Source organism: Ahaetulla prasina, chromosome 15 (assembly GCF_028640845.1).
Source record: "Ahaetulla prasina isolate Xishuangbanna chromosome 15, ASM2864084v1, whole genome shotgun sequence".
Taxonomy (NCBI): Eukaryota; Metazoa; Chordata; class Lepidosauria; order Squamata; family Colubridae; genus Ahaetulla; species Ahaetulla prasina.
The window spans coordinates 15,630,552-15,656,487 of NC_080553.1; the positions used below are offsets into that span (position 1 = coordinate 15,630,552).

General features: G+C 46.2%; 1 protein-coding gene across 10 annotated transcripts; it reads right to left on the reverse strand.

The window, feature by feature from the left end:
• Window positions 1-105: 105 nt before the first annotated feature.
• EWSR1 (EWS RNA binding protein 1) lies at window positions 106-25,913 on the reverse strand. 10 transcript variants are annotated; one of them, XM_058158040.1, is made up of 18 exons: window positions 25,752-25,913; window positions 22,365-22,401; window positions 22,114-22,165; window positions 19,734-19,857; window positions 16,387-16,573; window positions 15,890-16,054; window positions 14,004-14,215; window positions 12,947-13,130; window positions 9,885-9,919; window positions 9,190-9,222; window positions 7,783-7,901; window positions 6,738-6,867; window positions 5,378-5,500; window positions 5,112-5,268; window positions 3,794-3,891; window positions 3,653-3,715; window positions 433-685; window positions 106-337 (listed from the first exon to the last, which is right to left on the reverse strand). In XM_058158040.1, exons 1-18 carry the CDS (start codon window positions 25,762-25,764, stop codon window positions 298-300), a joined length of 2,025 nt encoding a protein of 674 aa, XP_058014023.1. In that variant the 5' UTR covers window positions 25,765-25,913; the 3' UTR covers window positions 106-297. The 10 variants fall into 10 exon arrangements, with proteins under 10 accessions (XP_058014023.1, XP_058014021.1, XP_058014022.1 ...); XM_058158038.1 differs by having other exon boundaries at window positions 9,885-9,922; XM_058158039.1 differs by having other exon boundaries at window positions 19,734-19,860.
• Window positions 25,914-25,936: the final 23 nt, after the last annotated feature.

Genomic DNA, 25,936 nt, shown 5'->3' on the forward strand with positions numbered 1-25,936 from the left:
AGAAGGAGGAAAAAAGAACAAAAACGAGTTTTTCGTTAAAACAACCATGTTTTGTTGTGGGTTTGTTTGTTTTTAAAAGAGAAAAGAATAAAGAACTCGGCACGCTACCATTTAACTTTTGTTTTAATGTTTCTCCACAAACGGTGAAAAATACTAAGTACAGACAAGGAATCATCATAATGTTGAAGCCAACATTATAAATATGGAATTATAAATTTAAAACATTTTCTGGTTTAAAAAATAAATCTGGTAGTAAATGCAGTCCAGCAGGAAAAAAAGAGGGGAAGTCACTGGCCGCTAATAGGGCCGGTCTCTGCGGTCCTGACGGTGCTCCCCCCTGGGAAAAAAAGAGAAGGAATCGGATCAGAACGGAAGAAGCGCCTCAAATCCCACCTCCTTTCTTTCTCCGCCATCCCAAATTCCCGGACCTACTTGTCCATCTTCCCTGGTCCTCCGCGCCTGCTGCCTCGGCCTCCTAGCTGCTCCATTAGAGGTCCAGGTGGGCCTCCGGGACCTCCTCGCCGGCCCCCTCCGAAGCCGCCTCGGTCCATGCCACGGCCTCCTCGGAACCCGCCTCGGTCTCCGCCCCGGCCGCCGCGAAACATCCCTCCGGGGCCGCCGCGGTCCATCAGCCCTCCTCGGCCTCCTCTCATGCCGCTGGGGCCTCCCCTGCCGCGATCACCACCTAAGGGCGGGAAAGACAGCGGCGGCTCAAGACGCAGCAAGGCGCACCCCCCCACCCGAGGCAGGAGACACTCAGGCGGCCGTCTCGGAAGCACCCCCAAAGGGCTCGGTTACCTGCAGCACACAGCGGGGCCGAGCCACTCGGGAAACCGTGGGTGTGTTTTAAATCGCCCGAGGGTCCCCCCCCCACTTCCCCTCCCCAAAACAGGATCCGTCTGTCCCTCTCGTCAGCGGGACAGGGGTGGGTGTGGACACAGCAGCAAGCAAAGGCCCAAACACCCCGGTTTTCCTCTCTCACGCTTTCGCTACATCCAAAGAGAAGAGTTGACCCACATTTGGGCGCGCTCGCCCCTCTTAAGCTACGCCAGGAGGTTGTGAGGATGGCTTCCGGCAAAGACCTTAAAGCCGGAGGGTTTGTGCAGTGCGATTTGCGCGGTAAAGGATTGCAAATCAGACAATCGGGTTTTCCTAATACACCTTGAGTCTAAAACAGTGATTTTGGGGTTTTTTGTTTTCCCCCCCCCAAACTAAGCAAGTATAAGGTATGTGAACTTTGAAGCCCAGAAATTCTGGGGAATTTGTGTGGGGGGGGTGGGGTGGGGGGGGGAGTTAAAAGTTGCCCGGTTTGAAAAGCCGCTCTAAAAAAAATAAGGCTTGTTTTTGTTTCCCAAACTAAGCAAGTATAAGGTATGTGAACTTCGAAGCCCAGAAATTCTGGGGAATTTGTGTGGGGGGGTGGGTGGGTGGGTGGGGGAGTTAAAAGTTGCCCGGTTTGAAAAGCCGCTCTAAAAAAAATAAGGCTTGTTTTTTTGTTTTTAACTGTGGACTGCAGAGCCTCAAAATAGAAGTCAGCAGGTGGCACAGTTTACAGCATCCTCTTGACGTGGTAGAGATCCCGATTTCCAAGGCAAGGGGACAGTTTGTTGACTTGTCCACAGACAAAGAAACGGGTGCAGGAGGCATCTTCACCAGAGGGGAGATTTATTTTGGGAGAGGGGAGGGGCTGCTTCATACTCAGGCCACAATGGAAGGCATGTGACATGCAGACTTAGCCAGAGGGCTTAGACAGGTTAAAGCAGTGCTTCTCAATTATTTTCTGTCATGCCCCCCTAGGAAGAAGAAAACATTTTTCGCGCCCCCCGCGCGACTGTAAATAGTATCATGTTTGTTATGTTAGTATGTTTGCCGAGGTCAAACGCGCCCCCCTTTACGGAGCCTCGCGCCCCCCCTGGGGGGGCCCGCCCCACTATTTGAGAAGCACTGGGTTAAAGGAACAGCACAAAGGACCGAAATACTCTTGGCATCCCCACCATGCTATTCAAGAGATCTTGCAAAGGCCCAGGTCAAAATATCTCTAGTATTTTAAGGCATCGGTTACTTGAAATAAACCGATGTCCAGTTATCTTATGTGTGTTGCTGGGCCTTTTTAAGCGTTTTAACGTTTAAAGAGAGTTCAGAGGCAAGTTGGGGGCTGACCTTGGTTAGCCCAACTGGGGAGTGACTGAAGGGGGGGGGGAAAGAGGAAACAAAATACCGTATTTTTCAGAGTAAAAGACACACCTTTTCCCCTCAAAAAAGACTTACATGCTACAAAAGGCTGCGAGGTGACTGCAAAACTGGGCCCCAGGGTCTGGAAGCTCCAATACAGGCAAGTCCTTGACTTACAACCATCACTGGGACTCAGAGCTTCCCTTGCTAAGCAAGGTGCTGTTAAGCGGGTATTGTGCCCAATGAAGACCTCTTTAGGCCACAGTTGTTAAGGGAATCACTGCAGTTTAAGAGAAGCGCTCAGTCATTTAAGCAAATCCAGCTTCCCTTCGTAGGCTACCGCCTACTGGAAAGATCACCAACTGTAATCTTATGACCCTTGACCCCCTCCTCCCACCCCTAACCATCGCAAATCAATTCGGTTGCCAAGGGCCTCGACATAAATCACGTGACTGCAGGAAGACTACAATATGGTTGTGTTCGGTGGGAGGACCCCATTGTCTGGCTGAGGAATTCTGGGAGTTGAAGTCCACAAGTTGGCCGGGCTGGAGACCATCACCCCCCATGGTGGCACAGGGGTTGAGAGTTCAGTACTGCAGGCTACTTCTGTGGACCGCCAGGAGTTCGATCCTGACCGGCTCAAGGGTGACTCAGCCTTCCGTCCTTCCGAGGTCGGTAAAATGAGGAGACCCAGATGGTGTTTTTTTTTTGGGGGGGGGGGGAGAGGCTGACTCTGTAAACCTCTTAAGAGAGGGCTGTGAAGCACTGCAAGGCAGTCTGTAAGTCTAAGTGCTATCGCTAGAAGGCAGGGGTGTCACATTTGATTTCATTGAGGGCCGCATCGGGGTTTTGGCCGATCTGGGGGGAGGGGGTGGGCGTGGCCAGCATGACATCACTCGGTGTCCAGGGGGACAGAGGGGCGCCCGCTGTGGTGGCCCAAGTGCCCTGCCAGCAAAAAACTGTGGAACTTCGTTTTTCGGCTGGGACGGCCTCCTCTGCCAGGGAAAACGGAGCCAGGGGCACGCACAGCCCTCGCAAGCTCAATTTTTGCCGGCAAAGGCACCGAGGGCCAGTCCTTCTGCTTCCAGGGCCAGATCTAAGCATCCCCAGGCCTTGAGTTTGGTTCGACACCCCTGCTGTGAGGGAACTTAAAATCGTCAGAAGCCACAGACACCAGTTGCTTGTATCGACGTACTGCGCAGGAAATGGGAAGACAACCGAGGCTCTTCCGGGCACCACCATGGCACCTGGGGGAGCTCTTGTCGAAGAAACCCCACCACCCCTCCTCAAAACGAGAGCGCAGCTTCTTCTCTACCTGGGTTCCCGTCCGAGCATGCGCCCCACGGGGGTCGTGCTTCCAAGTGCCTGGCTACTTTTGTCCCTAACCCTGCGTGTGTGGCACCGACTCCTCATCGGACGGCTCCAGAAGCGTTAAGACACAAACGAAGGAAAAAGATACCACCTGTACAAGAACCCTTACCACTATTGGTCCCGTATATGAGCCCTCTAAGTGGCAGCGGCTTTCCAAGCAAGTATCCAGGACCTTGTGAATATCACATAAGCAGAGATCAGTGTCAAATATTCCGACTCCCACCCCAGCTCGCAGACAGTAGGGGCGTACCTGGGGGCGGGAAGGGAGGCGGGAGGAAGCCTTCGGGCTTCGGGGCCTTGCACTGGTTGCATTCTGTTCTCCAAGCGAAGTTCTGGTTTCCGCAGCCCCTAGAAAGGACCAGGGTTCCATTAGGGGGTGGGTGGGAGACAGACCGTGTGTTTTGTGTGTGTGTGTGGCCTGATCCACACAACCAAAGCCCCCGACCACACAGTGTCGGGCAAGAGCAATAATAATAATAATAATAATAATAATAATAATAATAATAATAATAATAATAATAATAATAATAATAATAATAATAATAATAATAATAATAATAATAATAATAATGTTTTAATTTATAGACCACCCTTCTCCCGAAGGACTCAGGGCGGTGAACAGCCAGTTAAAATACAAAACAAACCCATACAATAATTAAAAAACTACCCCTAAAAAACTTATTCAATTTGGCCAAGCTAAAATACAATTACACCCTATAAAATCACTAAAATTTAAGCAAGCAAAGGACGAGCAGGCCCCTCCCCATCTTCGCTGCTTTTTTTTCTCCGAGGGTGGCTAGGAACTGGTGCAGGTAAAGGCAGATGAAAACGACCGACAGGGAGTCCTCGACTTAAGACCACAATTGAGCTCACCCTTTCTGTCGTTAAGGGAAGCGCAAGTGGAGTTTTGACCCGTTTCCCCCCCTCCCCCAACCTTTCTCGCCGCCGTTAAGCGATTCACGGCAGGTTTTTAAATTAGTGACCCGGCCGTGAAGTTGAACCGGCCTCCTCATTGACTTTGCTTCTCGCACGAGGGGATAACTGCGTGACCGCGGGGCAGGGCAACCGTCATGAATACGAGTCGGTTGCCGAGAATGGGAATTTCGAGGACGCCACCAGGCAGACGCTGCAATGGATGTTAAGTGGGGGAAACTATTTTTTTCACTGTCGTAACTTCGGACAGTCACTAAACGAGCTGTTGTTAGGTCGAGGACTACCTGTATATTCTGCCCAGATGGGCAGAGGCGCTCAAAAGGTGGGCGGCAAACATCTGTACAGGGATCAATGGTCCTGAAAAGGGGGGGGTGTGTGTTTCCTGCTTTTATTCTCAGCCCTTTTCAATAGGGAAGCCCCACAGAACAGGGGTCTCCAACCTTGGCAACTTTAAGACTTGTGGACTTCAACTCCCAGAGTTCCTCAGCCAGCTTTGCTCTATTTTTTGCTAGCTTTGCTGGCTGAGGAATTCTGGGAGTTGAAGTCCACAAGTCTTAAAAGTTGCCAAGGTTGGAGACCTCTGCCATAGAGGGATGCGACCGTGTTTGGGAGGAAAGAACCGGTACGGGACTTACGGATTCGGGCACTGCCAGTCTCCAGCTCGGTGCTGGACATTTCCACCCCCGGAAGGGTTTCCTCGGGATCCTCGGGGCCCTCTCGGAGCAAAGCCCCCGCCCCGGTCACCACCTCGGCTGCCCATACGGCCCATTGGTCCACCAGGGCCTCCTGGACCTGAAAGACAACAGCAGGTTGAGTCCAAGGACGCTCCACTCCAACCCCCACACCCCACGGGGGGACATCATGTGCCCGCTTTTGTGTTTGCCCGGCGCCCCAAAGTTACCTCCACGGAGCGGGGGAGGCATGCCCCGAGGTTCCCTGGACAGCATCCCTCCTCTCATGCTGTTCAGAGGCAGCTTCTTCCGAGTCATGGAGACCTTGAGTTTGCTGCCTTGGAACTCCTTCCCTGAAACGGAGGAGGAAGAGAACGTTCGCTCGGGTCATCAAAACTGCGCCCGAGGGCCTCGCGACACGGACGGCTGGTGGAGGAGGAGGAGGAGGCCTGAGCTATTCAAATTTAAGGCAGGTTTGTCCTGCCACGGACATGGTGGCGCGGTGGTTAGAGCGCAGTGCTGCAGACTAACTCTGCCGACTGTCAGGAATTCGATCCTGACCGGCTCAAGGTTGACTCAGCCTTCCATCTTTCAGAGGTGGGTAAAATGAGGACCCAGATTGTTGCGGGGCCAAGAGGCTGACTCTGTAAACTGCATAGAAAAAGCTATAAAGCACTGTGAAGTGCTATTGCTATTGTCCTTCCTTCCTTCCTCCCAGTGGTTAGAATGCAAAATTGCACACTAACTCTGCCAACTGTCAAGAGTTCGATCCTGACCGGCTCAAGATTGTCTCAGCTTGCCATTCTTCTGAGGTTGGTAAAATGAGGACCCAGATTGTTTCCAGGGGGGGGGAGGCGCAAGAGGCTGACTCTGTAAAACCGCTTAGCGAGAGGGCTGTGAAGCGGTATGCAAGTCTAAGTGCTGAGGAGGAAGAATGGGGAACAGGGGCTGGGCTCGATTCCCCAACCTGATATTTCTCAGCCTTCCCCTGGGAGGGTGAAGGTCCAAAGATGGCTGGAGGGGGGTAAGGGGTGTTTCTGGAAGTTGAAGTGCACACGCAGCTGGAAGCTGCCGAGGTTGAGAAAAAGCATAATGGAAGGGAAGGAAGGACCATCAACCTGCAACGTTCATGCAAGGCTCATCTAAAGAGCCTTAAAGAGGGAGGGAAGGGGGTGAGGGGAAATCTGTAAAATGTCAGATGTCCGGTGTCTTCCTCAACTGAGAAAAAAAAAGGGAATGGAAGGGGTCCCTCCACTTAGCTGACCCAGGCCAGAAGTTTCCAATCCTTCCTCAAGGTGGAAAAAAAAGATTAGATTTTTGTGTAGCTCAACCCAAGAGAGAGGGGCAGGCAGCTCTCAACGGCATTACATTCAAGTAGCCATTTGTGAGGCTTCAACCGACTACCTTTCTCTGAGGCAAAACAAGGCTTTTGGTCCAGGTTGAATTGTCCACGCCTCCCGACTGAACATCTGCAGAAATCAGAGCCTAACCCAAGCCTCGTGGACCGTCCCTTCCTTTAAGCTGGAGTTCTGCCAACTCTACGATTCGACCCTTCGTAGTGACGTGGCGTTGTGTTTGTCACTGACTCACCATCAAGCCACTCTACGGCTGCTTTGGCAGTGGGTGGGTCGTCATAGCACACAGTGGCGTCTCCTTTGGGCTTCCCAGTATCTTTGTCAAGGTAGATTGTGATCATGGGTTGTCCAGTTCTTTTGTTCATCTGGGGAATGGGGGGCGGGGGGGGGGGAAGAGAACATTTTTACAATGCTGAAAATTTAAGTTTAAGTGTAGAGCTGTTGATTCAGTTCTACAGAGGAATTATTGAGTCTGTCATTTGCACCTCTATAACTGTGTGGTTCAGTTCTGCAACCCAACAAGAAAAACACAGACTTCAGAGGATAATTAGAACTGCAGAAAAAATAATTGCTACCTACCAACCTGCCTTCCATTGAGGACCTGTATACTGCACGAATCAAGAAGAGGGGCGTGAAAATATTTACAGATCCCTCACATCCTGGACATAAACTGTTTCAACTCCTACCCTCAAAACGACGCTATAGAGCACTGCACACCAGAACAACTAGACACAAGAACAGTTTTTTCCCGAAGGCCATCACTCTGCTAAACAAATAAAGTCCCTCAACACTGTCAAACTATTTACTAAATCTGCACTACTATTAATCTTCTCATTGTTCCCATCACCCATTTCTTTCCACTTACGACTGTATGACTAACTTTGTTGCTGGCAATCCTTATGATTTATATTGGTATATTGACCATCAGTTGTGTTGTAAATGTTGTACCTTGATGAAGGTATCTTTTCTTTTATGTACACAGAGAGCATCTGCACCAAAGACAAATTCCTTGTGTGTCCAATCACACTTGGCCAATAAAAATTCTATTCTATTCTATTCTATGTTGCAAATTAAGACCAACGGAATGTTTTGTGTGTGTGTGTGTAAGACTAATTTGAAACCCACTGAGCTCAACAATTTGCCTATCTCTATGTAGCACGTGACCACAAGCTCCAATTTTTAAGCAAAAGATGCAGAAACGGGCATTTGTGGGAGCAAAAAACCTCAAGAGTTACAAGAAGGGTTTATCAAACTTCTTCGGGATCGGATTTGATATTCACCTTAACAATGCCACACTGTTTGAAGAAGTCGGTCAGGTCCTCTAGGGTCACATTGTCAGTCAGGCCCTGTACGTACACGGAACTGTTATCAAGGTCATCATCCAGGTCTAGAGGTGGGCCTGTAAACACAAATAACGGTCACCACAAATATCTACGTCGTCGTGTCTTCAGAATGACTGAATGTTAAAGGTTCCCCTCACAGGTATGTGCTAGTCGTTCCCGATTGAATGTTACTTCCTGCTTTTCCAAGGACCTGTTCCTGGGCAACCGTCCATCAATTTTTAGGGTTACTGTATTAAAGTTAATACTCTGATTTATAGGAGCCAGAGAGGACACCCAAGTATATGGAGATATCTATCTATCTATCTATCTATCTATCTATCTATCTATCTATCTATCTATCTATCTATCTATCTATCTATCACCTATCTGTATCTATCTATCACCTATGATCTGTATCTATCTATCTATCTATCTAGTCCCCTCCTAGTCCCCCCACACGAGCTGGCTAAACGAGCCAGTAATTGAGTTCACGGCTGCTATCAGTCCTGGCAGGGAATCTGCAGCTGCCTGCCAAAGTTTCCCTTTTATCTTGGTGTTGCCAAGCAACCAGGAAGTCAGCAGTCCAGGCTGACTGTTCAGCTCACTTCTCCCGAGTCAAAGAGTTCAGCTCAATTTTTGCTCGTCACAGAGCAGAAGAGCAACCAGGACTGCTTTTATACTCTGTGGGGTGTGGCTCCGTGACTCAGCCCTTCCTAGGCCTGCCCCACCCCTGCTTCCGTTGTTCCTGCCTCTCCTGCCTACAAAACCTAGGGTCCAGCCAGGCCTGATTGCCAGCAGCCGCGTCTGGAGGCGTGGCCGGGGGGGGGGGGAGAAAGAGTCAGGGGACAGAGGCCTCGTTATCTCCTCCACCTGGCCTGCCTCTGGCTCCTGGAGCTGAGCCAGGGAAGCTGGTGCTCCAGAGGTAAGTCCTGATGCCCCTTCCCCCTCACTTTCTGAGTCACTTTCTGGCACTCTATCTATCTATCTATCTATCTATCTATCTATCTATCTATCTATCTATCTATCTATCTATCACCTATGATCTATATATATATGTATCTGTCTATGTATCTATCTCTCTAGAGAGATAGATGGAATTTTGTGCAGGCCCGGTTTCTGGCACGGATTGGTACCCTGGGACCCCTGCACTAAGAGAGATTCAACAGCTTTCCAGGGCAGGAACAGGCTGATCTGCCCATTTTGGGCTTCAAGAAGAGTTTTTCCCCCCTTTGTCCGAATGCTGCCTTCTCCTTTCAACAAAAGACGAATGGATGCAGATGGGAGAGGCGGCTGCTTTGCGGAGGGCAACCCAACGATTAGAGAGGTACCTCTTTTTAACATTTTAAGCAGCGACTTCCGAGTTACCTAAATCGAGATCTGGCACGTCATCCATGTGTCCTGCCGTCCGGAAGTGGGGGGGGGAAAGAAACCACAGAAGCCATCGTTAGTGCCTGCCCCGCGAGCTCTGCTACCCAACAAAACACACAACTACCTATTTACAACCGAGATTTTAAGATGGCGTGTGGGTTAAAACTCGAATTGACCGCACTGCAAAAACAAAACAAAAAACCATTTTGCAATGCAACACCCTTTATGCTTATTTTGTTTGCGGCTTGCAAGTGTTAGCAGCCTTCTAAAACCATCACCTGGTATCATTACACACACGGTGGCTCAAGGGGCGGGGTGGGGCTTTTTCTTGGGTCAAATCAGCGTTGCCAAGTTTTTTTTACCAAGGTCACTACTCATTAAAACGCCAAAGCCTCTGAAAAAAGCAATTTCCTTCCCCAATTAGTTTCTCTCAACACCTCATCAACCCTTCAGTTATTTTTTTTTAAACACCCTTTTTGTTCTGTCACCGTTAGGTTAAAACCTTCTAAAAGACCCATTAAGGCATTGCCGGCAGTACCCATTAAAAGTTCTGTTGCATAAGGCATTTTTCACCGTTTAGGAAGCTAACAAATATGTTATTATTATTATTTTAAATTATTATTTTTTCTGGCTGCATATTTTTTTTATTTTTTTTAAAACACGATCCCATTGTAATTTGCTCAAAAACTTACCACCAGGCTTACTGAAGCCACCTCGCTCTCCAGCGCTGCTGGGGGGATAAACGAAGAAATGAAGGCCTTCCCTTTAAAAAAGCCAGTCCCGCTTGGAGCCTCTGGGGCTCACTGGGAGAAGGGCACTGGCTAACATATCCAAAACATTGCATCTGTCTGTCTGTCTGTCTGTGTCATCTCGTCACTAGGCCTTTCTTCAGGGCAGCTTGTTCAAATCTCCTTTACACACACGTAACGCACACCTTTGCTTTGGTCTGGGGCTGGATAGACCACATTTGAGCAGTGGGGACTGTTCCACGGCTAATGACGTTAACCATGCAATACTTGGCTTACCGGTAGGAAGCGGAAACGACGGGGGGGAAAATTTCATTCTTTTTTTCCCCCCCTTTTTTTAAAAACAAAAATATACTTGCGTCCAGGCACCCTGGGATAGCCCCTCGTCAACTCCCTCCTCGTTTTGCGAACGTAAAGTTGCATCTCTAACCTCTTGCAAGAGGGAGAATCATCCAAAATTCCTGGATGGGAAACCTTTTATAACATTAACAGTTGAAAAAGAAAAGGAAAACAAAAAAAAAAAAAAGAAAAGAAAGACAGCAAACCCTAGAATACAATGCAGTTGGACAAGTCATTAAACCATACATTCAGGTCTCTACTGGATTTAACAGTCTTTGTGAAAGGTCGTCTTACAGAATTACACACCATATTCTGAGGTCTCAAGATGCAACTTTGCGTATCACAATTCCACGAAGATCCGTATCTGTGGTTGTTGTTTTTTTTTAATGCAGGGCATTCGAATCACGAAATACAATTTGCGGGCAAATAGAGCCTCTTTTATGAAGTGGGGTGATGATGATTATTATTATTGTTATTTTTAAAAGTACCAGAATGTGAATTTAAAGAAAAAAAGGAGGGAGAAGAACAGTTCACGGTGAGCAAGTATTGCATCATTAACCCATAAAAGGATTTAATAAACACAATTGCAAGCTGATGCATGCAGCTTTCCTTCGTTCCCAAAGTACACACCATATATGTAATCCTTCCCTTTTTAACAGATGTTTTTTTTTACACTTTTAATTTTACACAATTCTAAAGTTATCACACCTCCCCTCGAAGTTTCATTACCAAACATGAAATACTATATGCAGTTACCAAAGTTACAGAAGGTTTCCATTTATACAATTGTACACATTTGGTTTAAAAATATTCTAGGTATATATGTATATATGTATATATATATTTTTTTCCTCTCCATATGGACACCGTGTCTAGTCCCACTTTTCATTATGCTGCCGGCTGAGTACTGAATACGGGTACTTTTTAAGTACTGAAGTGTATACAAGGATCTCACTTTGTAACCTGTAGCATATAAATGCGACAAAGCATGTTAAAAAGTTTCCATGTTTAACAGCCAGTGAAAATATAAAAATACTGAGGCAGTGAAAAAAAAAAGGGAATCATGTTAAGAACATTGGGCTCCTTACCTTGCAGGATAGAGACTGAAATGCATCACCACACCGGGACCGAGGGACCCCGCACCAACCCTGGAGCTGACATCACCGGGCCAGCTTTGAGGTGCGGTTTTTCCTATTGCCAATATCAAGGGCAACCCCCTCCCTTCCAATTTTCAATATTTAAGTGGCATTTTGGGCACCTGAATGAACCTGAAGACACTGGGATGCCCTGTAGTTAAAAAAGGCTAGAGGTGAGTTTGAGATTTAGAAGAAAAGGGTGGGGGGAAGGGGGAAGAGAGAGATGTGGTGATGGCCATTTCAAGTGTCTACGTCTTTAATTTTTAAAACACATCTAGAAAAACACCTAACAAATGAAATCGTTTACATATAAAACTACGGAGCCCTTTTTTCCATTCAAGCCAATCCGAAAGGGTTATTTTCTTCAGCATGGTTAAGGGTCATTAAATGAACTGGTTTTGAAGTCATTAAAAAAAAATCAAGCGATTGACTGAGCAATAAAAGATTTCAAACCATTTGGACTCATTGGTGCTTCAACTATGCAGAGGGGCGTTTTGGTTTATGCGAGCTATCAGACCTAATGGAGCTGGGAAGATGCATGTCACATTAGGCGTGATAACAGCTGGAATCCTTTTCCTCCTCCGCCCCCCCCCCGGGTCCCTTAATCCAATCGGTTTGCTGAGCTGACCCCTCTGCATAGCGTGGCATACGTGGGTAGAACACACACATACACACAAAAACGGCACCTTCAGTTATCAAAAGACCCTTGATCGACCACCGTGTCTTTCTTTTAACCTTAAAATCAATCAATAGCAATCAACGGGGCAACGAGAACTGACGGAACAAGCTTCCCAAATCACATCCCGCCATCGCTCGAAATGGCTGAACTGATTTAAGGGAGACCTGAAATGCTCCTTTGGAAAGCCGGACTCAAGATCTTGGGACTCTCGGCTTCTTTGTGACTTGTTTTAAGGGCATGGGCTGGCACAAAGGCCAACGGCCACACCAGAGCCATTGTGGGGGCTTGAGAGAGTGGCCGAGGCTTCCACGCGGCTCTGCCACTAACTCAAGGAGCTATTGCCAAGAACGAACAGAGCTAGAACAAGGGAAGGATTTGTACCCCCCCCCAAAAAAAGGCAGTAGGGGGCACCTTAGTACATATACGTGAAATGGCAATAATAAAAACCATCCAGGAGGAGCAAAGGCATAACATGCAGATCCCTCGGAAAAGGGGTTATGTGTGTGTTCAACCCACGGAGGACATTTCCCCACCCCTCCTGTTCCATATGGAAGGCAGCTGAAAGTTTCATTAATTTAGACACCCCAAATCCCCTCTCGTGACCCGGCTCCCATCGCCGCCGCAGGGAAAATACATCCTGCGCCTAGTTTCCCCTTAAGGAGATTGTTCCATGGATTAATGAGCGATACTTGCTATTAATAACTACTCCTCCATGGAAGAAGAAGAAAAAAAAAAAGAGAGCCATTTTTTTGCTCTGGCCTCTTTCAGCCCTTCTCGCTGCCACACACCACCCTATAAGGGTTTAAAAATCAAATTAACGAGAGGAAGGAAGGAAGAAAAAGGTTTACTCTTACCCCATTCCGCCGCGGCCGCCTCCTCCCCGCCCACCTCTGCTCACTCCTCCACGATCAAATCCCCCTCTGCCCCTGCCCCTGCTTTCAGGGCCGCTCAAGCTCCGGCTTTCTCCTGGGCCAGAAAAGCCTCCAGAGTCTTGGCCATACACACCCATGTTGCTGGGATGGTCTTGGCGGAATGAACCTAAGGAACAATTCACACAGCGTTAAGGACGCGGGCTGCGGGACCCCGGCAAGACCCCCGAGACGGTCGCGGAACGAGAGAGAAGGACCCTGCACGCTCTTAGCAGCTTGGCAACAGTCCCCATTAAAGAAACGTCCCTTTTGCTATACTACAGTGAGTTAAGTTCGAACTACACCGAGAGACTCCTCCGAGGGGCGGAAAACTCCAGAGAACGGGAGAGTTTCCTGGATGGGCGAGAGCAAAACCTCGAGCAGAAATCTTTTTTTTTTTAAAGCCTTTTTATGCTTTTCTCTACCACTGATGTGGAATGAACGAGCCTAAGGAACTTGGAATGCCGGATTTAAAAGGCAAGCAAGAGAGTCACCGTTGGATCTGGCGGGAGAGCAAAAGGTCTCTTTTTAAGAGAGGAAACGAAACGCTCGGAATTAACCGTTAACTGAAATAGTCCTTGGCTTAACAACCGTTCGTCTTCATTGGTTTAACTCGTTCGACGTTATAACGGCACTGGGGGGGAAAAAAAGTGACGGAAGGCCGCGTTTCGTACTTGTGACCGCTTCGGCATCTCCGGGGTCACGCGATCAAAATTTGGAAGCGGCTTGGCAACTGGCATGTACTTATGACGGTTGCAGTGATCTCCTTTTGCCACTTTCCGATATGCAGAGCCAATGGGGAAGCCAGATTGACTTAGCAACCAATCTTACTAACTTAACAACGGCGGTAAGGGAGGTTGTAAAATGACAACCACTCTCTTGCCTAGCGGCAGAAATTTTGGTCTCAACTGTGGCCGTAAGACAAGGACTACTTTTGTATCAGAAATGGGGACCTTGGACTGAAAGGTGGGGGGGGGGGAGGAGAGAGGAGGGGACTACTTACTTGGCTGCCCATAGCTGCTGCTTTGCTGGCTGTACTGGCTTGGTGCCTGGCTGTATGATCCAGTGGGAGGTGGGTAGCTGGTGGGGGGCTGCTGCCCATAGCTGCTTTGTTGCCCATAGCTACTCTGTTGGCCGTAGGTACTCGGCTGCCCGTAGCTGCTCTGCTGGGAGTAAGTGCTCTGGTCGTAACTACTTGGCTGAGAGGAAGAGTAGCTGAAAAGACATGGCAAAGCACAGGAAAGCAGCTACCGGTTAAAACAAAGAGAAAAGTTTTTTTAAAGGGGACGTAAAAGATGGTCTAGCTGCCAGGGGTCAGCAATCAGTGGCTCTGGAGCCGCGTGTGGCTCTTTCATCCCTCTGCTGCGGCTCACTGTCCGCTCCACAATTGATAGGGCTTTCAGTTAGGGAAGGTAGAGGAAAAGGGATGCCGTGCTAGGAGGAGACTCTATGGTGGGGGGAACCAGACTTCCGGTCGGCTCCAGAATTGAACGGGGGGGCTTCCGGTTAGGACCTCTGTGGCTCTTTTGAGCGTTTAATGTTGCCGACCCCTGCTCTAGCCCAAGCTGTCAGCTGCTCTTCATTAATTGACAGCCTTATCAAAATAATGCCTGATGCATTTTCATAGCTAAAGGATGTATGTTATTAGCAGTTCGCCATCAGAGATATGGAGTATTCAAATAATCCCAATCATTGGTCCCCATTACAAGCTGCGTAACATTACTCTTTTTTTAAAAAAAAACCTATTTGTCCTTGCTAAAGATTGATTTTTCTCTAACCAGACCAGCACAGTCCAAAAAGTGAAATGTTCACAAGATCGTCTCCCTTAAAAGTTAAAAAGCCAGGGGTGGAATAAAGTTATTTTTATTATTATGGTTCATTGCAGTCAGCCTGAATTTCGCATTTTTATCCACCTATCAAGTTATTGTTTATTTGTATCCTGTTATTTTTACAAATAATTCAAGATGGTGAACATATCCAATACACTTTCCTCCTATTTCCCCTTCAGCAACAACCCTGCACGGTAGATTGGATTAAGAGAGAGTGGCCCAAAGTCACCCAGCTGCCTTTCATGGCTAAGATGGGATTTAAACTCATGGTATCCTGGTATCTAGTCTGGTGCCTTAATTACTAGAGAGAATATGCTTATATCTCCTGAACATTGAAACCCACAATTAGATAGCCTTGGTTATAAAGGTAGAGGTTCCCCTCGCACATACCTCCTAGCCGTTCCCGACTCTAGGGGGCAGTGCTCATCTCCGTTTCAAAGCCGAAGACCCAGCGTTGTCCGGAGAAGTCTCCGTGGTCCTGTGGCCGACATGACTCAACGCCAAAGGCGCATGGAACACTGTTCCCTTCCCACCAAAGGTGGCCCCTATTTTTCTACTTGCATTTTTTACCTGCTTTCAAACTGCTAGGTTGGCAGAAGCTGGGACAAGTAATGGCAGCTCACCCCGTTACACGGCATTAGGGGTTCGAACCGCTGAACTGCCGACTTTTCGATCGACAAGCTCAGCTTCTTAGCCACTAAGCTACCGCGTCCCTAGCCTTGGTTATAGCTTGCCCTAATAAAAGTGCAATACAACTGAATTGCTTTGGCGTGGGTGGGTGGGGCAGGAGGAGATTGGAGACTAAAAAGAACCCCTTCAGTATGTTCCACGGTGTTTGTTGTTGGGTTTCGAACTAGCCTGCTATACAAGACACAGTATCACTCTCCAAGACGTGATCTGGGATGCCAAGACATTTAAATTTTGGGTCACCAAAGGCCCAGGATAGCCTAAACTTCAGAAGGGACATCAGCTTCTATGCTTCTTGTTGAAAAGGCCAGAACGTTTCATCCAGCAGAAACCAAACACGGAAAGAGGGAGGACAGGATTGGTGAGGGCTTACCTAGTTGGTGGGTAGGCTGGTGGTGCAGTCACCGGCTGCATTGGGTAGCTTCCAGGAACCTGATAACTGTAGTTACTCTGGCCATATCCTAGGCTCGGTTGACTGTAGCCTGTTGAACTAGTCTGAGCTTGGCTGGTGTCTGAAGGTTTGCTGCCATCCTGGGGTCTAAATGGGGAAATCAAGAAACAAAAGTGTATTTTATACAAATGTTTCTCCCTTGCTTTTCAGGTAAAGAACTAGCTATCACCATCATGTTAACAAGCTGTAAAACGTAGATAAAATAAAGGAAGATAGATAACATAAAAGTAGAATAAGATAGAATTAAAATATGTATAAATAGTAAGAAAGGATCGCTTTGAATAGCCGATAAGAAACAGCGATATGTATATAAATGTTGTATGTTTGTCTTGTGTTTTAATGTGTTCAAAATAAAGAACTTTTTTAAAGAACGAACTTTTTTTTTAAAAAAAAAAAATCCAACCAAATCCGTAGTTTACCTCGCAGCTGTAGTATTTGTTGGCTGCTGTCCATAGGTAGGATAGGCCGGCTGGGTGCCGTAAGCAGATGGAGTGGCGTAGGAAGCCTGTGTGGTAGTAACGGTGGCAGTTGTGGTGTCATAAGCAGCAGTGCCATACCCCTGGACAGGCTGGCTGTAAGCCTGAGGGGCAGCTGGGGTGGTATAACCTGCAAAGTAAGCGAGCGAGTAAAACTGCGGTGCTTCTCGTTATCTGTCAAAGTGTACATGCAGTCTCCGACTTATGACTTGTGCCCTCCCCCCCCCAAGTTCTGTTGCTAAGCGAGACATTTCTTAAGTAACATTCACTCCCTTTTAAAACTTTTTTTTTGGGGGGGGGCACCGTTGTTAAATGAATCCCTGCAAGTGGTTAAGTTAGTAACAACGGTTGCTAAGTGGATCTAGCTTCCCCTTTTGATTCTGCTTTTCGGAAGGTGTTCGCCTGACCCCGGGGACACCACAATTGTCGTAAATCTGAGTCAAGTTGCCAAGCAGCTGAATTTTGATCACGTGACCAAGGGGATGCTGCAACGGCCGTTAAAAGTGTGGAAAAACGGTCCTGTCACTTTTTCCAGTCCGTTTGTAACGTCGAGCCGTCACTAAACAAAAGGTTGTTAAGTCGAGGACTACCTGTACAAACATAGATATTATGGCACCTGAAATAACCTTAATCGGAGATCAAGGAAGTCTTAAATGAAAGACCAGAGGATTCCCTGATCAGGAACGGGTGGCGCTAGTTACTATACAACCCAGCTTTCAAAACCCAATGACTAAAGAATTGCCTTGTGAGCGCTATCGCTAATTTCATTTCAACGGAACCAGCAGAGAAACAATGATATAAACTTTCCTCATTTCCACAATGAAAAAGATTTTTTTTAAGTGTTTGTATTTTATGGGAAAACAAGAGAGAACCATGCAATGTATTACAGTAGAGGAAATGTGCCAGAATTCTGAAGGTACCATTCTGAAAAAAAAAAGACAGGAATTGCTTGCTGAATTCAACCCAAACATGGGACAAACGCAGTGTACAGTTGTCCAATTGTGGGGAGTGGGAGAAGAAAGGTCTCTCAATGGAACAGCTTGCCTTTGGGAGTTGCGGGATGCTCCATCATTGGAGGTTTTCAAGAATAGACTGGACAACCATTTGTACCAGGATGGCATAGGGTTTCCTGCCTTGGTGAAGGGGGGACGGACGGTCGACTAGAACAGGGGTCCCCAACCTCTGGGCCCTGGCCTACTAGTTATGGATGCTCCAACACTGGAGGCTTTTAAGAAGAGACTGGAGAACCATTTGTCTGTAATGGTTTAGGGTTGGAGTAGAAGACCTCCAAGGCCCCTTCCAACTCTTAGTCTGAAGTGCTTTCGTCATAAATTGCATTGTTGAAACCTTTGCCCTCTTTCTCTTTAAAAGCCTTCACCTATTACATGATAACACAGGTTTCGAGCACAAGGTGGGGGGGGGGGCGAGGGAGAAAAATCATGCTACTTAGAAAGGGAGTAGAAGTGTTTTTCACAAGTGTTTTTTTGCATGCACCAAAATTTCAACGGGTTTCTGCCCACCCTTCAAAGGGAATCTTCTTGCAATATCAACACGAAGCATTCGGATCCCAATTTTTTTTAACCGTGCAAAAGTATTCTACAGAACGTTTACAAAACATTTGAATGGCGATACACATCTGGAGGAGCGATCAGTCAAACGAAACATGCAGGGGGATGTTAACAATTGAAAGATGCCTAATTATGTTGCTCACCCTTTAGTCAAGTAGAAAAGCAAGTTAAGCCAAATGGTCTTTTCCCACAGGCTGAAGTTTTGAATAATTTTATCAGCCGCCAGAAAGAATTGATTAAGGGCCCTTTTTATAGAAATCGTGGAGTAGCAAACCACCGAATAGGCCTTTCTGTGCTGCAGGTTTTGCTGCCAAAATAAAAACTCCCAAAAGGTGAACGCCATAATGTTTAGAGACAAAATGGACGGCACTTCCCATGCAAAAATTGAGCAGGAAATTCAAACCTGTGCTGGTCCCTTCTACTGTGGAAAGCACGAAACAAAAAGTAGAGGGCATTTCAGCAGAACACGCAAGCACGCTTTAAGCTAACTTCCTCGAAACGAAGAGAGACCGGGGGGGGGGGGGTAGGGGGGGGAGAGAAAAAAGTTCTAACGTTCTCAGAACACCCAGGAATGTTTCATTCGCAAGGAGCCACTTTTTTTTTTTGCTAGCCTTCAGAAGCGTCTCAATTAGGTGAGGACTAGTAGCCCCAATCTTTCTTTTAACAGCCAACCGATCTGCGGCATCCTTCTCTCCCCCGTCCCAAATAGATAAATACAGGTAGTCCTCGACTTACGACCACAACTGAGCCCCCACATTTTTGCTGCCAGGCGAGACGAGTTAAGTAATTTCCCATTTTACGACCTTTTTTTGCCACCGTTGTTAAGTGAATCGCCGCAGTTGTTAAGTTAGTAACATGGCTGAGGGGATTGCTGGGGGCAAGGTGCCGGCTCCGTAAACTGCTTAAGAGTGCTGGAAAACCCTGCAAAGCGGTCTATAAGCCTAAGCGCTGTTGCTATTGCTATTGCTTCAGCCTTCCGTCCTTCCAAGGGGGGTAAAATGAGGACCCAGATTGTTGGGGGAAAATAGGCCGACTCTATAAACCAGTGGTCACCAACTGGTGGTCCGTGGACCACTGGTGGTCCGCAAGAATATTTTGGTGGTCTGCAGAAAAATTATTTCCATTTTTTTATATTGCACTAAATCAGGGATCCTCAAACTATGGACTCTTTCTCATGGTGGCTGCTTAACTCCAACAACTGCTTCCTGTTGGGGCCCTAAGGACCCCAAGCAGGCAGGTGAGGACTGGCTGGAAGGGAGGGGCGAGTAGAGGCTGGAGAGGCGCTCCTTGACATCAAGTTAGCCACGCCCACCCAGTCACATGAACACCTAGCCACGCCCACCCAGTCGGTCACTAGGCAGATCATAGTAGTCCGCGGGATTGAAAATTATGAATTTAGTCGTCCTTGAGGTCTGAAAGGTTGGTGACCCCTGCTATAAACCACTTAAGAGAGGGTCGTGAAGCAGTATATACGTCTAAGTGCTACTGCTACTGTTAAGCCAATCAAGCTTCTCCATTGACTCTGCTGATCATGTCACAAAAGGGAATCACATTCACCCGTCATAAATAAGAGTCAGTTGTCTGAATTCTGATCGCGAGTCCATGGGGATATGCTTCCAACGGTCATTTTTTTCCAGTGCTGTTGTTCGTACGGTCACTAAACGAACTGTTTGTAAGTCAAGGACTACCTGTACAAGAGTGACCAAAGACAAATGTGCTCACCAGTTGGAGGCTGCCCGTAAGAACTTGCATAAGCAGTCTGCCCGTAGGTAGCTGTGGTCTGAGCCTGGGTATAGTTGGCATCCGTGGGCTGCCCATATGTGCCATAGCTTTGCTGTCCGTAGGCCTGCTGGCGACAAGAAAGATATTAAAACTATGCCATGCAAGAACAGATGTGAGAATCTGACTTTTTGATTGCAATTCTTATGTACAGCCACGTCAGAGGTTACATCATCTCCTTTCCTACTTTGAAGCATCCTCAAGTCAGCAGAACAACTGAATCATCTCCCAAGATTACCAAGAACTTCGAGACCCAACAGGTATACAGTTGGTTGTCAAGAAATATTCAGGGCTTTCCCCATAAGCCCAATTTGCTCTCTTTTGCCAGGACAATCTTACAGAGGAAATAGCAATTATGGTACATTAGCAGGTAGTTGAGGTTAATAGTATTTTCATTTAGCACAGAACTAGCGTTTAGGTAAATTTTTCTCTACCCTAAACCTCTCCAAATTTTATGCCATTTTCTCTCGACTCTGCAGCACAATATCTATTGAGATGCTTTATCGTCCAGGTCATGGATGTCCCAAAAGTGCTTTTTGGGAAAGACAACTGGGCTTGGTTTTTTTTTCTTCCTTTGAAAACCTTTTCTTCCTCATCCAAGCAGCTTACTTAAAGCTGAAGAGGTTTCTTGGATGAGAAGCGAAATGTTTTCAAAGGAGGGGGGGGGGAAAAAAAAAACGCCCAAGAAAGTCTTTCGCAAGAAGCATCTTTGGGATGTCTGCAGTACATTTGTGTGGTTTTTTTTTTAAAATACTTAAGTACAATGCAAAAAACATTTCTCTTGCTTGTAAACAGCAGTTAAGAGTCAAGCCTGTATAAACAACTTTGGTATTTTTATTTCTAACACGATCAGCACGTTTTGATGAAGACGATTCCCAGGAAGCACGTATGAGAATGGAGCTTCAAAAATATAACTTCCTTACTATACAGAGCATAGCACTGTCTATTCAGAGGTAACTAACCCCCTTATTCCTGCCACGGTTTCTAAGAGGCAAAATGGCAAATATAGAAGAGAGATTAAATGTTACCACTAAGTTAGTTGCTCTTTGGGGTGTATTTCAGTGAATTTTAGCATCAATAGTTTTCAATGCCATTGTCATTTTAAACTTTTTTTTAAAAAAAGCATTTTGTTAAAATGAATATGACTTTATTTTTGATCTGGGTAGTCCTCGACTTATGACCACAATGGAGTCCAACATTTCTGTTGCTAAGTGAGACACTTGTTCAGTAGAATTTTGTCCCATTTTATGACCTTTCTTGCCACAGTTGTTAAGCAAATCACTGCAGCTGTTAAATTAGTAACGTAGTTGCTAAGTGAAACTTGACATTGCTTGTCAGAAAGTCACAAAACGGATCAGATGACCCCGAGAGACTGCAACCGTCATAAATATGAGCCAGTTGCCAAGCGTCTGAATGTTGATTACATGACCAGGAGGGAGGCTGCAACGGTCGTAAATGTGAAAAACGGTCCTAAATCACATTTTTCAGTGCCGTTGTAACTTTGAATGGTCACTAAATGAACTGTAGTAAGTGGAGGACTACCTGTAGCATCAACAATTGGAAACGTATCTAGATATAAAAGGTACGTTTACATAAAAACTCCGAAATACAGACTCTGCCAACCCTGGGCTTTAGTGCTGAGTAAGTAGTGTATGTGTTACCTTGTACCTCTCACCAAGAACCTCAACGCGACACATGCACCCTTCCTTCCCATTTTCTCCCACAACACTGACCCTATTTTATCTCTAAATTTTAATTGTGGCCAATTCAAATAAGTTTTTTACTAGTATTTTAATTGTATCTATAATGTATTTTCATTTTTTACTTGGCTGTGAACCGCCCTGAGTCCTTCGGGAGAAGGGCGGTATACAAATTTAAATAATAAATAAATAAATATTAAGTTCTATATTAATAGAACTATATTCCTATTTTCAACAGAAAAGGATTTCTGCGGCTCGGGATTGAACTGTTCCAAGTTTGCCGTTTGCTTGCAGACGTTTTCATTTACCCAACTAGGTAACATCATCAACCGGTGTTGGGTAATGAAACATCTTTACAAGGAAGCAAACAACCAAACACAAAAGCTTGTTTAAAAAGAACAGTTCCATCAGGAGAGAGGTGGCTTTTACAGAAAGTGTGCCAACATTTTTCATGGGCTTTTGGCATTTTCTTTCCTAAGACCGGCAATAGAAGGCGGTATTTTTGTGAATAGAGAAAAGGTAGGCACTTTCCAGTTTAACAGCTTGTTTTTTAATCTTAGGAAATCTGTTAAAGCTTCAAACTGGTCAGAGTTTCTATTGTTATCCTGGTGGTTGCATTTTACCTGGGTAGTCTGTGCATATCCTTGAGTTGGCTGAGCCGCATATGCAGTGTAGCTATGAAAAGAAGAGGAGATATTGGAAGATTTATAAAACAAAAGAACTTGGTTTAAAAAGCAGCAAAATGCATCGCTTCCGATGTAAAGTAAAAGCAAAGCTCTTAATGCAACTTTGCAATGTCAAAACTGATAATACTTTAGAACTCTAATCCAAGTTTTTTTTTTTATGTAACATTACTATATATAGAAAAACTCACCCCTGCTGGGCAGCTGCTTGACTGTAGGTACTATAATCTGCAGATGGTAAGAAGACAAAACCAAGAGTAAGGGGAAAAAAATCTATATAAAACCAACTCAATCTAAAGTCCAGTTTTTTTCATTTCAGAGTAAAAGAGCTTGTGCTAATATTCATTAGCAGAAAGACCAATTAAAAGAATCACCATTACAGAAGCAAAATGCAAGTAGCTTTTATATAATGCAGTCAGACTGTAAATTTTGGTTTTTATGTGAAGCTAAAACGTTTAATGAAGAAAATCAAATTCTACTGTATCTTGGGTAGGTAATTTGAGTGTTATGTTTAGTTTTTATATATGTGGGTTTTCTTCCAGATATTGGGAGGGAGGGGCTGGGGGGGAGCATGGTTCCTCTGTAAAGCATGTGCTTGAGAATTGTTATCGATTTTATAATGTTTTGTGGGTATGGGTCTATCCAATATCCTGCCAACTTGCATTCACAGAAGTGGTATTTTCTATATGCTTGATTTTGAGGAGGAGAATGTGACTGTATTTTTCTTTCTATTCGGGGAGAAACTAGCTATGGAAAAAATACGACAGTTACTAGGGCAATGAGGAATTTTGGAAAAGAGGTAAAGAGCACAGAGGAACTGGAGTCACATAACCCTCCACAATGCCTTTTCTCTCATTGTTGCCGCAAAGTGAAGCATGGAAATCCAGGATCCAGTTATGGATTTATAAACCAATAAATCAATTTCAAATAAAGGGTTCAAATTGAGGGGCATTGGTAAAAAATCATATGGGATCAAATAAGCCAAAAATAAATTGATTTAACTTTTTGTGACAGACTGGACATGATTTCCATTCCACAAAACCATTCTTTTTCACTTAGCTGCAAATACAGTGTGCCATGACTAGCCAAAAAAACACCCATCTCTACACATACTATTTTCAAGTATTTTTTTCCTGCTTTATCAGATAAAATATTTTCTAATCAACAGTAAAATCTCTTTTCATTCCATTTGTTTGGCTTTTCATTTTCCATAAGGAATATTATTGTATGTAATGTGGTTTAACAGCATTCAAAATGGAATCTTTATTTAAAGAATTATAAACTGCTTTTTTTGGCATACCCTACTAAAATATCATGTTCTACCCAGGTAACCCTCAATAAGCATCTTATAATTCTTTTACCTACAGCAAGACCACTTTAAAGTCTCAGTGAGGAAAGAAACTAAACAAATCTTACTCCTTAAGTCTCCAACTGGAATTAACAGACTTTTCAGCTTGATCATAAGCTGCTCACTAATATGGTGCAGTGGCTCGTTTCCAAATGTACTATTGATCTTGACCTTTTAAAATGCAGAATTGTGATTGGATTATGCTCTATACACATATATCTGAACTGCCTTTTTTTATATCCTCAGGGCAAATTTCAGAGTAGAAGCCATTATCAGCTGCAAGAGTAAATAATGTTCTGCCACCTTGGAACTGAGCAAATTATACCCTTTAACTTTTCTAAACTAGGTGCAACTCCAGGAGATGTAAATTGCTACTACTGGTTGCTTGGAGCAACAAAACGGGGAGGGAGGGGGAGAGGCATTGCTAAGAATATTTTAAGAATGATCTATTTCCCTGGTTAAAAATGAAGTTTCGTTTTAACACATCTGCTTCCTTTAGAAAAACAAAAACTTGGTTGGCTGACTTGTGTTTTAGACATAGTTATATTGCTTTTCTTGTGTTCAATAATGCAGAATGTAAAATATCGGTTAGCTCCAGCATAAACTGAAAGCAGTAAAATCAAAATCCAATCCTCCAAACCACTCTAACTTTAAAATGCATGGACTTCAACCCACATGCTGTCTGGGGGAACTCTGGGAGTTGAATTTCGCACTTCTCAAAGTTGTGAAGCTGGAGAAAGATAAGCCACAGCAGAAAGAGACTCATGCAGAGAGAAAATATTCAGGAATGTTTACAAGATGAAGATCAAAAGGGCCAGAAGCAGAGTCGGGGCCAAAGAGGAAGAGCAACAGAAGATAAAATAAAGGGAGGCAATGCAAAAAACAAACAGGAAAGAACAGAATAACCCCTAACTCTGATTTCAAAAAAAGAGCCAATGACTTCAGGCCAGTCACTCTGTGAGCCGAATATCAGTTTTTCCATTTGAGAAATAATGGGGGTGGGAGGGGGGCAGTCCTTGACTTATGACCATTGAGCCCCAAATCTCTGCTGTTAAGTGAAACACCCAAGTTTTGCCACATTTTAAAACTTCACTTGCCACAGGTGTTGAATCACTGCAACTGAGTTAGTCACACGGTCGTTAAGTGAATCCAGCTCCTATAATTGGATTTATAATATATATATAATAATTTATATATAATTATAATAATTTGCTTGTCAGAAGGTCACCAAAGGGGAACACACGACCCCGGCGGGACACTGCACTGGTCATAAATATGAGAGTCGGTTTGGCCAAGGGTCCGAATCTTTTGATCATGCGACCACAACGGTCGTTAAGTGTGAAAAAAAACCGCTCACCAGTCAACTCTTTGCAGGGCCACCTCAAAACGGCCACTCAATGAACCGTTGTAAGTCGAGGACTACCTGCCAACGGGTGTTTCTCAACCTCGGCCATTTTTAAGAGAGCAGGGCTTCCAACTCCCACGCCGGCTGGGGAATTCTGGGAGTTGTAGTCCCTGCCGCCATCTTAAGTCGCGGTCCCACTGCCTTCTGGGAGTTGTAGTCCTGCCGCCATCTTAAAATGGCTGAGAAACACCGGAGGGAGGGAGGGGGGGGAAGAGTAAAAAAAAAAAAAAAAGAGAGCAAGAGCCGATTGCAAGGAAAGGAGGAAAGCCACAGATTAAAAAGCAGAATCGGAGGCGGAAGTCTTAAAAACGGGAAGGAAAGGGCGCCAAGGTGAAAGCCAGCAGAGGTTAAAATTTAAAAAGCCTGGAAAAAAAAAAATAAAAAAAATAAAATCACGCCTTGGGAGTCCGTTAAAAAAAAGGACGGGGGGGGAGGAAAGGAGGGAGGATCGCGCGGCTGTTCCACCCTCCGCCTCTCCTCCCTCCTCCCCCCCCCCCCCCCCGCCCCGTTCAATGGAGCAACTAGGCCCGGTGGCAGCGCGCGGCTTCGCCCGCGCATGCGCGCTCCGCGCCAGGCCTCACGCCTGCGCCCTCGCCGCCTTTCTCCTCCTTCTGCCGCCCCCCCCCGCCACCTTCCCCGGTCCCCTCAACGGCCGCCCGGCCGACCTTTTCGCCCCGTCCGCCCCACACGCGACGCTCGGGAGCGGCGGGAAATTTTCCAGCTTCTCGTCGCTGCCCCGTGTTTCGACCGACCGCTTCGTTTTCTTTCGCCTTCCCCCACCCCCACCCCCCACCTCACGACTAGGCCGCGGCCGTTTCGCCTCACCCGTCGACGCCATCGCTTCGCTCGCTGGGCCGCGCTCCCCACTCCGCTGTCGTCGTCGTCGTGGTCGCCGGCGGTGCCTGGTTATCCCTCTTCGGCGTCGTTGGGGTCGTCGGGGTCGTCGTCGTCGTCGTACCTCCACCTCCACCTCCACCTCCTCCTCCCTCGCTAACGTCCTCCCGGTCTTT